This window comes from Lepisma saccharinum, chromosome 1 (assembly GCF_977018435.1).
Source record: "Lepisma saccharinum chromosome 1, izLepSacc3.1, whole genome shotgun sequence".
Classification (NCBI taxonomy): domain Eukaryota; kingdom Metazoa; phylum Arthropoda; class Insecta; order Zygentoma; family Lepismatidae; genus Lepisma; species Lepisma saccharinum.
The window spans coordinates 98314347-98330077 of NC_139229.1; the positions used below are offsets into that span (position 1 = coordinate 98314347).

The 15731-nt window shown below is 36.1% G+C and overlaps 1 protein-coding gene across 1 annotated transcript in view; it reads right to left on the reverse strand.

Moving 5' to 3' along the window:
- Positions 1 to 7842: 7842 nt before the first annotated feature.
- Positions 7843 to 15731, reverse strand: part of LOC145998506 (ionotropic receptor 25a-like) — a 211554-nt gene continuing 203665 nt past the window's right edge. Inside the window, exons 17-18 of the mRNA XM_083134932.1 lie at positions 12462 to 12654; positions 7843 to 10545 (exon numbers count right to left, since the gene is read on the reverse strand). Coding sequence (XP_082991058.1) covers positions 10503 to 10545; positions 12462 to 12654 — 236 coding nt within the window. The 3' untranslated portion in view covers positions 7843 to 10502. The remainder of the gene's footprint in view (positions 10546 to 12461; positions 12655 to 15731) is intronic.

Genomic DNA, 15731 nt, shown 5'->3' on the forward strand with positions numbered 1-15731 from the left:
TGTAAATGGATTCTAGGCCGTAAAGAACCTTTTTATGTATAAACTATTCCAATACGATCCAAAAACCTTTTTTTCAAGATGAATTTAAATACGGTACAAGAACCCTTTTTCCGGATGGATTTAAATAATGTCCAGGAACCTTTCTTCCGGCTCAATTTAAATACGGTCCGGGAACATTTTTCTGGATCAATTTAAATTCGGTCCAGGAACCCTTTTGCAGCAAAACAATACGCAACTTGGACCGAATTTAAATTGTGCGAGAAAAAAGGTTCCAGTCCTGCAACGGAACTCAATAGAACCCATTAGAATTTATTGATCATCTCAAATATAATAGCAAATGCAATATATTGTAACGTGCCCACCGTTACATGGTGGTATGGTAAAGTGTGGTATGGTTTGGTAAAGTGATATATATATATATATTGAAAAACATTCTGCCGGCACACTTTCTATGGCTCACATTTTAGTTTTGTAAGAAAGACACTATTGATTTATGTTATTTCTCTTTCGGTCAAAGAATGTGTTCTTCCAATTGTTGTTGGTTTGTAACTGATAAAGAATTGTCTATTTTCTTCTGTATAGAATCGGTACAATGCAATGTTCTTTTTAAGTTACTTTTATGTTAGGGATTTTTACCGAGTAGGATTGAGAGAATTTTGAACGTACGGTTTGTATCTCTGTTTAAAGTGAGTTGGCAACGCGTACTCATAGTTAGGATTTTCGCCGCCCATGCGCCACTCCCAAACGTTATAAAAGCAGCGCAGACGGGCCGAGAGCTCAGTTGACTGCCAGATGCCAACTGCGGAAGGATCGGAATATCTGGTCCCCAAGACTTCGGTCTAGGATAAGTCCCCGGCCAGATCTTCCCTAACTGATGTTTCCCCCTTACTGATCCGGTTCCAGGTTCAAACCTCGGACAAGCCCCCGACCGGGTCTTTTCTTCAACAGTACCTTGGTTCCCAGGTGCAAACCCCGGGAAGGTCCCCGACCAAGGAACTGAAATGGATGAGTCCCTCACGAACCGGTTCCTAGGTGCAAACCCTGGACAGCCCCCGACCGGTTCTCCCCGTAGATCCTGGTTCCAGGTTCAAACCTCGGACGAGTCCCCGACCAGGTTCTCGCACACCGTCCGTCCTGATTCGTTGGGAGGTACCGACGCTTGTCACCTGGCTCACGCCCAAAAGGAGGTACCCGCGAACCCTGTGCATCCTGTTTCTCTAACTTCTATTTCTCTCCCCACCCCCCCAGTTGGCAATTTTGATAGAGGGCGTTTCTTTTGGTCACGTGTGGTTTTCTTTTATGTAATCACGTGAGACCCTTTTTACTGTTAATTGGTTTTTGTTAATTAGTCACGTGGCCCCGGATAATTATTAGTACATTACGGAACTCGCGTATTTGTATCAAGTGGGAAACCCTAACTGGGATAAAGTAGAGTAGTGTGTTGTTCCCATGTGGGCTAAGGTTTGTATTATTATTATTATTGGTGCCTAAGTTGAATAAAATTGTCACGTGGCATGAAAACAGGAGGTCCCTAACTGAAATAAACTTTGGCTATTTGGATCCAACTGGTACGGTAATTAACTGAAATCTATCAGGGATAAAATTGTATGCACCACCAGAGTAAATGTAAGGTAAATTATTTTGTCATGTAATAAGTTTGTTAACGGGTCAATGCTTTACCCGGGGGTCAAACCGATTATCTTTTAACACAATATTTTGTTGTAAAGATCTTGTATTCACTGCTTTGGGTAATATATAAATGATCATTGCTCACACTCAAATGTGATATTCATGTTTTTCATTTCGAGCTTCACTGTTATTCAAGTTACACCCAGCAAGCCCTGAGATATCAAGAATCTGTGTTCTCCGACTGGAAAGAAGTTAGCATTTATGGGTATACTTTTGCCTCGCCCCCCCTGCTTGTAAGGTACTGTGTAGCTCCTTGTGTAGGACTCTGCGTAGCCCCTGTGTGTAGTTTCTGCGCGGAGGGGGCAGTCTGTTGCAATATTTTTACAAACAGCATGTACAGTCGATACTCTCTGCATCAGTTTTCTAACCAAAAAATACCTACCTTTAGTTTAGTAGATGCAACGAAGAAAATAGTTTATTGGTATCCTGTTCTTAAACTCGAGCCTGTGCTCAAGGCCAATAGTGTATCAAGTAATATAATCTATTACACACACTTCTATTCCGATCCCATATGTTTCTAATATAAAATACATCTAAACGAAGTTATTCCGTTCATACGTTGTTCGCTTAGTAGCTTGTTGTTGACTTTGTTGAAACGTTAATGATCACTCGTTTACTCTTTGCAGTGAGAAGACAGCTAAGCTTGATAGCCAAGATGGATGAAACTGAAAGTTACGACTGCCAGCCGAATTTTTAATATAGGTACGTATTACCCTAATTATTACGTTAACTCCTTCTACAATTGTTAATCTTTACGTACGTCACGTCATGTCTGTTCTACTAAGACATAACTACTATTGTAACTAACTGTGAAGTTTATAGGACTAGTGTTTCTATTATAGTGCAGTTAGTTTTTCTTTTAAGTGTTAAAAGCAATGCTGCATATAAAGTTATCATCTTGCTCAATTATTTATTCATTAGTACTAATTTTATTGTGACAAGGGTTTGTTGTGTGGTTCTAATGAAGACTGACAATCTGTTTTCGCAAGGGTGATTACAGGGTGTATAGTTCCAGACAATCTTAATGTCCCTTCGTTGTTGTCAGTTCTTTTAAGGACACCCACGCCTTAATTTTCAAAAATGTCAAACTTTGAGTAGAATAAGATAAGGCCTGACACTTCTTAAGTTTGTCCGAAACTATAGACTCAAATCCTGTGTGAGGCATGTACATTTCATTGTGTTTGTTACTTAACGCATTCCATCAATTCACTCCTCACCCTCATCGTCGCGGAGAGGCAGAAAAGCTTTACTTTACCTCTTTTTCCCTTTTGTGCTGTTAGGCGTCGGGGTCCTTCAGTCATCTTCTAAACATTTTCCTATCTTCGGCCATTATCTTAACTTCCAATATGATCTTCCCACTATTATTTAACCATCTCTGACAGATCTTGTTACTATTCTATTCCAGGTCTTCCTCTTCGTCTTCTGCCTTCTGGTCTTGCTTCCAGTATTTGCTTTGATTTTTCCTGTTCTTCCATCCTAGTAACATGAGCATACCAATCTAATGTCTTTCTATTACCACTTCAGTTGTTTTTATTTGAAGCTGTTTCCTAATTTTATTATTTCTGACTCTATTTCGTCTAATTTATCCTATCACTCTTCTGAAGTAGTTCATCTCTGTTGCTGTTAATCTGTTTTTATCTTTATGTGAGTGATGGAGTCTTAGCTTTCTATCCCATAAATCAATATTGGTGTAAAGTTTTGTAAATCCTTAATTTGATGTTCTCCTGTATCTCCTTTCTTTCTACTATTACGTTGTATATTTGGTTTGCTTCTACAACTCTGTTATTTATTTCTTCTTATACTTTTAATACTCTCCATCTTCTACTACAAATCAATATATTTTATCTTCCAGCTCGTCCACTGTGTGCGAAGAAACACCTGAGATGCTTACAAGACTGCAAATGTGATACGCTTCGATACAAAGAAGAGGATGATAATTTTAAAAGAACTTCATGTTCCACTCACATCCGTTACTTTTTACTTAACATCCAGAATTCGTTAACTTGCACAGTGGACCATGGCTTCACTTTACAAAGTAGCTTTAATTGTATAGATTAGTGCGTGTACATAGTTCGTGAACAACACAACTTCAACAATAGTTCAACTTCTGTTCTCTATACATCAAGAATGTTTATGCACTACAAAGATAGGATAGATTGTATCTGTTTCGAAGCATATGTTGAACGTACAAAGGAAACTATTTCTATTTTGAATTTTGGTTTGATATTTGAGGAAACATCCAGTCAAACAAGTCAAAATTAAAGTAAGGTTAATAGGTTGAAAACTCAATGTATACCACAAAAAAGTTTTTATACACACGACTTTCATATTCTGGTACTTTCGTTGCGTTTTGGTCATAAAGAGTCGTTTTCGACTTTCATTAATACTGAATGCAAACTAAAAATGTTATTCTTGTACTAATCTAACAAATGGAATTCTCTAAATTGAAATTACTTCATGAAATATTATGCGTTGCATACAGTGAAGTGTGATGTTGCTAGTAGATTTCTGGTAGATGTGTCATATAGTTTCAATTTACCAGAAAAAAACTATAGTATGAAATTTGATATTCCATTTATACTCATATTCATAGTATAAGTTGTATATCTCAAATTCAATCTCATTCCACCTTATATTAAATATTTCTTATGAGTAACATGTATATTTCCATCTCTCATTTTTAAATAAAAACTATGAAATTCTTTTAACTGAAATAATAAACGTCTTTGATGAAATAAAAATAAAATTACGTACGTCATAAAATTTAGTTTCCTTCAAAAATGAAAACAGAGTACTAAAACAAAATTCCAGTAATAGAAACATGTCGAAATAATAATATCTATTAATTTCATCTGTAATTTTTAGTAATATCAGATAATATATATGTACAATGTGTGGAGATGATACAGTACAATGGGTTACAATTAAACGATTGTTAATAGTTCTCTCTGGAAATTAACGAGGACAACGAACGATTCATATTTTTACTATAGTAACACTTCGTTACCTTAGAAGTATTTCTGCCATTTTTAAAGTTAACTGGAATGAAAGGTAAAGAGCATAAGGAAATACAAACTAGATCAAATATATACAGTATTAACTAAAATGGTATAATGTTAATTATTGCCTTAATTATGTACTTAATATCAGTTTTTAAGTTAAACTATATCGCTTTCCTTCATACTATCAACAGAAGTGGAAAAAATAATTTTAAAGATACAAAGTGAAATTTTGATTCGTTAAAACTGGTTTTACATTATTTTTTTTTTTTTAAACTCTCCAAGTCTAATCGTTGTTGTGCATGTATATTAGTTGCTTAAAAATAGTTAACAAATCGACTAATTTATGATTTATATTAAGAAATTTGTGAATGATTGTAAAACTGGATGTACATATTAAAATATAGTATTCATCATAGTGTCGTTTCATTTCTCTTCCTGGTTGAAAAATGTATATATACTACGTATTACGGAATGTGTTAAGTTAATGTGAATGAAAAATGATAAATTCTGTGCTATACCAATTTACCAATTGACCTATTATGTACTCTAATTGTCAGTTTGTTCAAGTTCAAGATTCACTAACGAATGTTATATTGATTGGACATGTAGCCCTTGCACAGTCAAAGCAGCCCAACTTGTTCTTATCAGTGATCTTCTCGTAAGGTTTTGTTTTTTTCAAAGCAGTCCCAACTTGTTCTTATCAGTGATCTTCTCGTAAGGTTTTGTTTTCGTGCATACAAGATATAATGGGGGCTTGGGCATGGTGCCACGGACGGCGACAGGGGTGGGCACGGGTGGGCAAGCGCCCACCCAAAAATTCCTGTGCCCACCCGATTGCCCACCCAATCAAATTCAATAAGTACATATACTTGGAGACAGCTATATGAATGTTTCGATATTTTACTTGTGAATATTATCTATGCTAGAAATGTTCACATATTGTCAACCCATAAAAAGCCAATTTTGTCATTAGAAAATGAAAGCAACTACTAGAGCTATTGAAACAAAAACTGTGATCAAACGAATACTTCCATGATTAAAAGCAGCTAGTAGGCTTAGGAGGCTCAAACTTATGCAGGGTAAGATCAAGATTAGATCAGAATTTAGGTTGAACTTGAGGACTGCAGCTCCAGGCCTCCACATACGTATATAAATCCCAGCCTGGGTATGGTTAAAATAATCTCCAAGTAAACAAATAAAAACATCATCTTAGCGATACTTCCTCCGGCAACACTATTGTTTATTTCGACTTTTTAAATTATTATTATTAGAATAATTTAATCACGAAGACTTAGATTGGCAGGCCATGTGGCACGAATGGCAGAGGAAAGAATAGTTTACAGGATTCTTGTTGAGAAACCTGATGGTATGAGACCAGTGGGAAGGCCAAGACAAGGATGGAGAGATAACGTTGAGATGGACCTAAAAGAAATCGGCAAGGATGGGAAAGATTGGATTGATCTCGCCCCGAATAGGGACAGATTGAAGGCTTGTGTTGCTGCAGCCGTAAACCTTTGGGTTTAAGTATGCTAGAGAGTATAATATAGTTTTAATTAGCTCTGCATTGAAATTCCAGAAGTGTCCCTTTTCTTATTTTATTACAATTTTTATATACCTGTTATCTTCAAATATCAATATGCTATGGAAAATATCAACTTCATATTCATTCTACTAATAAGAAGGAATCACAATAATCACTACAATACTGAAGTGAATAAATTTTAATAAACCAGTTATGTATGGAAAAAGCTACAGAATTATTCAATTATCTACTAATGAGTGGCTTATCCTATTTAGAAATCCTCGCCCCACACATAAATTCGGCCACATTAATCAGCCGAAAATATCAACAGAATCTGTACACGCAGCTGAAGTAAAGAAAAAAAGTTATGTCACGAAGTATCCAGAAGACGATTTTGTTAGTTTGTTTTAAAGCCCACTTTTATGCTCAGATAGGCTAATCGGGACTAAACCTACAGTTTACCGTGTAGTCCGAACCAGTGTGCATTGTGCTTCCACCAGAGGAGGGGGGGGGGGGAGTCGAACACAGGACTTCTTCATTATAACGCGAGAGCGTTATGCCATTGGGGAAAAGTATATAGAAAGAACTCGCACCAAACGTGGCATTTTATCACCACAGAAGATGCGTCCATTATAAGAGGGTGTTTGCCTGAGACAAATATTTGAGACTTTCGGAAAACAACGTCATTGTTCACGAAATTAGCTGCCACTAATGAAACGCTGTGCAATTGAAACTACCACCTCAACTTTCTAAGAGCTATGGGCTAATGAAACTCCATTTTTGGAAGAGTAAGCTGTGGTTGATTTGTTTTATTTAAAGTCATTTTTCTGCTAATTTTGATAATGACGACGATAAGGTTCAATGGTGATTAGATGAAAGTAACGAAGGGGCGAAAACAAACACATGCTGACACTCAAAATACAAACCCTCATAAATTATTACTTTGACAGTGGTTCCAAGTGCTAGGGAATAAAAGAAGTTTCCAGGGTATGCTGCACAGGATAGAGGTTGACATTCTAGTGTGTTCGAAATGGTTACACCATACAACCCAAGTCATCTATGAAAAATAGATGAATTATTACTGATACGGTGATTAACTTCGATGAATTCCTTGTGTCCTAAATAATTTTGTCACCTCAAAAAATATGTTCATGTAACCATACGTGTATTGCTTCTCCCGCATTAGTAACATGACAGTTGATAAAACGAATAGCAACTTAGCTAATAATCTCTTCAATTCTGAACAAATTTTTCAATCTTACTTGTTTATTACTTATGAGTGATATTTTATCAAAATAGCCTTTCATTAGGCTAGGAATACTTCATAAGCAATGAACAAAGGAGGAGATCGCCGCTACTACAAACATTCAGATAGATTTGTCAGTTGTACAAACCTTGTAAGCTAAGAAAAGTGACCCCCAAGGAGTAAGAAAACTCTTTCAGTCAAAAACTCATACGATGAAAATACTATGCTCAGCAACATGCATTTAAATTACGAGAAACTTCACGATTGTCTACCATCGCACTTTCTATCTTTGTCGCCGAATACATAAAATCAAGTATGTGCCTTGTATTTGCAACACAAGCTTAAAATTAATTCACATTTATTTCACTGTATTAACATGCATGAAAGAATGTGACTGATTAGAATGTATGGCTGCGCATGGGTAAACACTTCCTTGAAATAATTGTGTCCATCAGAGACAAAGCGAAAGGAAATGGAATAAGATGCGACAATAGATTAGAAAAGATAAAGAGAAAAACAAGAAAAGGAAAGGGAAAATAAGTAAGAGGAAAATCGGGAGTGTAAGAGAGAGGGGGATACATACGTCTTACATACACATATACTATATATGGTCAAACATTTATACTGCCCACTCTAATCTATCAATAAGGAGCTTCTGCCCACCCGGTCGAAAATTTCTGGCGCCGCCCCTGCATGGTGCATACAGTATGGGTTCAGTGAGAGAAAAAACTTCATAGATTACAAAGAGGTTTCAACACAGAAAGAATAGCAGACAATTCGTCTTGTTTATTGCCGCTCTGTCTCTTTCAAACGGTTTGACTGTCCTCGTTTGTAGATTCTTAATTTCATTCCAAGAAAAGGACCTCGCTCACGCTTAGACAGAATGAAATAATCTGTACTGTTGTGTACGAACAAACATTTCGAAAACATGAATTCAGACGGCTGGTGGAATTACTGTGGATCAGTAGCGATGATTTAGTGCCACAACTAAGGGGCACGCTTTGTATAGTACAATTAATGCTATAAGTTTTACATCTAATACAATCTTTCTTTAATTTAACACTTTATTAAACTCTTCATCATGCAACATGAAGTACAGAAAAATATTTAAGTCTTACAGTATGTAACAATTGACATTTATAACTTATGCAGCTAATCTGTTCTTAAACATTTAAAAAAAATAGTAATTGATAAACTAAGAGAACAATAAATAATAAAACAATCACAAAAAACCTCTGGTTTGACTGACACTTGATTTTGTAATGTGAAAAATGAAACAAATTGCTTTACTATATTAACAATTAATCACATTTATATCTATATCATTTTCAACCATTTTAAAATTAGAGAATATTTAATCCTGACGTGCTATTTTAATGACTTGAAATTATGAAAATATTACTATTGTAAAATTTTAATTCAAATATGTTATTATTTTAGGAAAAAATCAATATTGTGATTCAAGATGAACTTGCATAATATTCCAAGTTATATCATTTAAACCTAAATTTCAAATAAATTAATGGCCTATGCCTATTTTGTTTTAATTAAATTATTAACTTGAATTTTTAGCAGATTCAGCTCGAAGAAACTCATGATGATATCTTTATACTACTTTTTTATAATCAGCAAACTAAAAGTAAATATAATGAGAAAGTAGTACAAAATCGCTAATGAGTGTTACAGTTACAGAACTTACAGCAAGAATTATTCCAAAATCACAGAAGAAACAGAATATAATTTCAGATAAGAGTGCAAAATGAAAATAATCCAGATATCCAGCAATCAAAAACATTTGTGTGGATGATCTGCAACAAATCCATTTTCGAGTACAATATCTACATCTTTGAACAGAATAACTCAACAACGAATCGTCAAAGTTGAATTCCTAAACTAATTACAGATTTCCCATTCGACAGGGAAAAATAATTGTAAACTTCCTTTATCAAATGAAATAAGGTTTTTGGTCTAAAAGTTTTAGACGAAATGTACAGTTTAAAAGTATATTACTTGAGATTTGTTGTAAAAGGAATATTCATCCAAGCACGTCATTTAACTTTATAATAAAATGTATAATATCACTCTTCGTTGTTTATTTTAACATAAAGGGTGACACAAAACACATACAATACTGGTGATGTTTCATGGACGTTTCATTGGTCTCCTGAGATCGAATGGGTTGAAAATAGTCTGCAAACAAATCACACTATACCATATTCGAGATGGCGGAGTGTAGATGTAGTGTTGTCACATCAGGTTTATAAAGGAGTCGAATGGGGTTAGCAAAAAAGGAGCTACATTGCTTTCAATAGAAAAATAGAAAAGCAATCTCAGTGCTTTAGTGCTGATCACAGCACTCTCCAAATTGACTATTGTTTGAATATTATGTGTGACCACATAGATGTCTGAGCAACAAACCAATATTTTCTAATAACCCTCACACTGTGACTGAGATATTCTCTTTAGTTCCTCACTTAAATACATGTGTTAGTGAAGGATCGGATAGTCATTCGACGAATATATGGTCTTTCTAAAGCATGGATGCTTTTGTCAATGATTTTTCATGAGATTTATGATTACGTACATTCAAAGTCGGTGCTTCAATTAACTTAAGTTGAAATACGATTTGCATTGAATTGACAGATTCCCCCCCCCCTTATTCTTATCACTTCAATAGATGTCCGAGAAAAGTCACCAAATTATCAACGTGTTTTATAGTGTGTCTGTTAATAATAATAACAATGTCTTGTCTTCCATTAGAAAGGACAGTACTTATCCTGAATGTACTCTTACAAAAATCGAAATATTACAATGCAAGTAACAAAAACTCACAGGTGCAATTTCTCGTGCAGTAACAAATGTACAAACAAATCAGGTACCTACTGGATAAAACTAATCATGTAACCTTATGTATTTAAAGCACTAGAAGGGCAAAAATTTATCACAATCAAGAACACCGCTCTTAACCTTTGTTGCAACCCTTTACTAAATGTGAATGCTGAAGCATGTAGGGCGCAGGCTTATTTTCCTCATATTCACATCACTACCATGGATTTGTCACACCAGCCATGTTTAGTCCCTGAGGCCTTTAAAGAAACACGTAGAAAAACAAGGTTAGATTTTTTGGGGGTGATGAAGTTTAGTTTAAGTAGTTTAGAAATACATGCAGACTTACAGTCAATTGTACGCACAATACTTGCGATAGACTTTGTGTTAATGTTGAATGATTTATTTTTGTTGCATTAATATATTGTGTGCAAATGAACAATTTAACGAAAAAGAAGTAAATAACAGTGTTGTATTTTCCGCTTTTATTTTAATGTGGGAAATATATTTTATAAGTAATTGAACGTAAATGCTTATATAAAAAGGGGTTTTGTATGTTTCTACTTTATACTGTGTTACGCAAAAACATTCCATAGTTAAAATTTAAGGTTTTAAAACGTTTTACACTATTTCTAAATTCAAATAATTCTCAAAAGTATCTGATAGATATTACTATAAACAGGACGTCTTTTTTAACTAAGCAAGTGAATTTTTCTTTTAACAATAATAAAACAGCAACAAGTATGTGAAAGTATATACAATATATAACATTGTTAATCGTACACATAGAATTCCCGAGGAAAGAATGTCATATCTAGTAGTAAATATAATCATTTTCATATATACCTGGAAATTAATGTTAATGAAGGTTTCACCAACAAATGTCAATAAAAATGTATGTTCAAAGTATATAAACAGAGCATATAATTTGTGTGAAAAGAGAAAAACACGCTGTTTCATGCAACATTGTTATTCGTACAGGCAAGAGTTTCAATCTTCCTCGCATACAGCGCCACCGCTATTCGGGCGATTTCGTGCAGTTTAAAACTTCGTAACAAGTTTGAACATGCAGCCGCGCTCCCCGTCAAGCGGAATGCTGGCGTACGTATTGGTGTAAGTCTACCGTCTATCTATCAGCGTGTTCGAAATGGGCAAGGTGAAGGAACTTAGTTCCGATCTGAAGGATGTTATTATAAATTTTGGCCTTAGAGATTATTCGTTAAGAAAAATTGGACAAACAGTCAATAAATCACTCCACAGTTCAATACATAGTAAACAAATTTAGAGACCAGCTCAAACTCCAGACAAATCCCATTGAGCATTTATGGGCAATTTTGAAGAGGCGAGTCCATAAAGCAGCCCTCAAGTCCAAACAAGAGTTGGAAACTGTTGTGCAAGCCGAGTGGAATAAAAAAAACTCTGAAACATGTCGGAAACTGGTTAAATCTATGAAGAACAGGTGTCAAGTTGTAATTAAAGCCAGAGGATAGGCATCAAAGTATTAGAACTGGCAGTCAATTTGCTCTGAATATACTTTTTTTCTTTTATATTATTAAGTGTACGAATAGAAAAGTTGTACAAAAAATGGCATGTTTCTCTTTCAGTTTAATTTATTATTGTCATTGGTTATACCGAATTTGGGTAAGATTTTATGTTCCTAATGATATTTGTTATTGAATTGTAAAGAAACAATTTCAAAAGAGTGTATTTTCCTTTCAGATATTAAAGCATTTTCTTTGACTAGTTTGAAAATTAAATTCACATGCGTATCGAATGTGAACTATCTCTACCAATATGCATATTTTTTATATAAAATGTTTATTGGTTGTGGACAATATCCATGCACCAGTTAACGATTTATCAATTGATATTATATACCTGTCTGCACATGATATTTCACACAAATATTCCATTTGTAATAAATAATTACACAATTTTATTACACATTTACAGCATTATAGACTCATTGAAATATTTGTAAGAATATTGATTACCGAGGATGAAGGAGAAGTCAGTAAACAAGGAAGTGTCAGTGGCGCTTGATGTCCACTCTTGTACGTACATAAAGCAATGCTTGTCGTATTGTGAGAGCTTCTGTAATGTAAATAGACAGATACGAAGGCAAATGAAAATTTTGAATTCTACAGAATTATCACAGTTATACCAATATGCTTACCTGAAGTCAGATTGGTAATTGTATCTAGGGTTGAATTGTAGCGTGTCCTTGTTCCCGGCCATCTGCTCTCTCACGTGAACAACAGTGGTATCTAGGACACGTGGATTCTTCTTGTACTTATACCACCAGTACTCAAAGGCCAGTGTGATGCAAGCCAATCCAATACCAACGAAGATCACGATGAACACACCACCTGAAACGAGAGGAAATTTAAAGATCATCAGTGCTCAAATTAAACATATTGCTTTCGGGGGGGGGGGGGGATCAAGGAATCCGCTCTACTTTTGGACTAGATAAGTGTACATTATTATTATTTGTAACGTACTGGTAAATTGTTACAAGAACCAGTGTATAAGATTCATTGTTGACCACAAGCGTTATTTCTATTTTCTTATTTTATGACTAAATTAATTGATTAATTAAATGGGGTTATTTTACTTTACTTTTCTGCCACTTGTGTCTAGTCGCGACCACATATGTGTATGATTGTCTAATCAATTTAATCTTGTCACCATTCATCCTCATATTCGTGTTCAGCCAAAAGAGACAGAAAAGGGAAGAAAAATAATACAAATCTCCTCCTCTTTCACTTTTCCACTTTCCTCTGCGTCCCCTCCCCTCCCTCACTAACAAACTCTCTAGCCTTCTTGAAACCGAAGGTTTGTGGCTGCAGCAACACAAGTCCATCTGTTCCTATCCTGGGCAAGATCAGTCTAATCCTTTCCATCCTTACCGATTTCCTTTAGATCCATCTGAACGTTATCCAGGGACGTCGTTAGGGGGGCACGCGGGGGCACTGGCACCGGCAAACGTCCACGTGGCCCCGGGAAACTGTTCTGTATTTTGCTGGAAATTTTACTTTCATGACAAATATTGCAAAATAATTCTTCAGTAAATTTTGCTTGCAGTTTGAAACACTTCTTCAATTTTCAGTAGCACGAACCCAAACAAGGCATTTCTTTCTTATTTCACTGTTTCTTGCTTGTTGAACACAAACAGATGTATTGGGAGGGGATGCAGTTAATGGTTTTGTCGTCCGCCCCGGTCATGGAAGTCTGAGACCTATTGAAAAGGCACTTTTCCTCCCTGCTGCACACCAGATCCAGGATCCCGCCAAAACCCGCACTTTCTCTTCTTCTGGCCCTGCACTGGCTCAATGGGCGCCGAAAGGACGACACAAACAGGAAGATTTAGCTACGGGTGGCTAGAACTTTTTGGGTTAATTATTTTATGGTTCAGAAAAGATATCCCCATGCGTTTCAAATTCCAAGAACAGAATTATATTGCTTGTCCCTTTTTCAGCGAGGGAATGGATGACATTGCGGTTCTTCTCACATGAACTCAACCCTCCTACTAATGACCTGCCCTGCAAAGAAGGGGAAAGGCCACTTTCTGAAAATTCGGAGAAACATCGAAGCAGTCGGTTCATCTGTTGATTTGGTGGACAGTTGATATCTGTCAGATAGTTTGAAGTAGGATTTGTGGTTTGAGCGGTGGTAAACTTTTGTAAACGCGAGAAGATAGCATCACGAAGTGTTTGTGATCTTGTTTTCCTACATCGCGAGTAAAATGTCGAATGAGAAGCTGCCAGATTGTCTTCCTCTGGAAACAATGGATCAGGATCGACTGATCGACCAAATATCCAACATATTGGCATTCTAAAAGAGAGTCTGACTACCACACAAGATCCTGGGTTCGACTCCAAGGGTGGTTGATCTCATGTATAATGAAGCATAAACCACGTTTCAATTAAGGAAGGAAACTAGGTATGTAGCAATTGTTTTTGCGGCCGTCTGCATACTCTATATGTATTATGTTACAAAATTTGTATATATTTCTGACTTTCTGTGATTTTTCTTCATTTAGCCTCCACCTGCAAATGCGGAAGCTGCTCCTGCTTAGGTTGGCTAGACATACAAATATAATTAATCCCTAGTCATACAGAGAATAATACTTATAATATAATCGTGAGTTATGGAGAAGCAAATAACTTATCAAGCATTTTCTGTTTCTATTTGTTGTGCAGTGATTAACAAGGTGGATTACGATGCCAGGGGTATTGGGTTCGAATCCCGTACAGGCCGTGTGTTTTCCTTATGATGGTCCTCTCATCAATTTCACATCACTCATTTTCATCTTCATCTTGACGATTAGCCAAAAAATGTCAGAAAAGCGAAGTACAGTAAAATGAACGAAATCAATCATTTATATATTTCTATATTACGCCGCTTTTCTACCTCTTGGATTAAATGCGACGATGAGGATGAATGATGAGCCGAAGAAATGGCGATGGGACAGACATGATACAACCATACTTGTAAAATATCCGAACCTTGGACCTCTGGTTTCGTATCGTGTTATACTCAGTGGAATTCTTAGGAAGAAAAACTGTAAAAGTAAGGTGAAAAGAAGCAAAGTTGTATGATGCATAAAAAGCTATGTTTAGTTCTTCTAAAACCTTCCAATTATCGAGTTCGTGTTTTAAGTCCACTGTATGCACAGTAAGGCTAATCGGGGATCCGAACCACTATGTGCCTCCACCGGGTATCGAACCCGGGATCCCTTGATTACAATGAGGCGACGCTACCACTGCGTCATCGAGGAGGAGGAGAAAAACTTACAATTAGTCAGTAAAATTAATATTGAGGGACAAGGCCTGCGAAGAGTTCTTTCATTCAGTTGCGCGTGGTCATCTCATCGAGTCCCATAGTTTCGAGAGCAGAATTTGCTTCCATATTGCTTTCAAGTACTTCCCAAATTGTCCTCACGATGTTGGAACAGCACAGAAATTTTGGAACTAATACAAGCAGGCACATTCCTAGGGAAGGGGCTCGGGAGTTGCAGTCCTTTCCCGAAATCTTACAAATATCTGATTTCAATAATGTATAGTAGTAATTCAATTTACTTCATTAATAGGATTAAACGTCTTGTATATGGTAAATTGCAATATACCAAGAAATTCATCTTCAGCGCATTTACTCCTTCCCCCAACCTTTTCGTCTTTAGATGGCGGCTGCCGATAAGGGATAAGCCCCTTCCGAAATCAAAATCTGGCTACCGGCCTGACCACCAGGGATAGAACCTTGAACCTTTCGATTGATTCATTAATTGAACTGGTGTATTAAGTCCACTTTATGCACAGAAAGGCTAATCGGGACTGGGCCTACAGTTTAAAGTGAGATCCGAACAACTATGTGCCTCCATCGGGAATCGATCCCGGGCAGGTTGTTGAACCTGCCGAACCAAAGACGGGAGCGTAATCATTTGAGC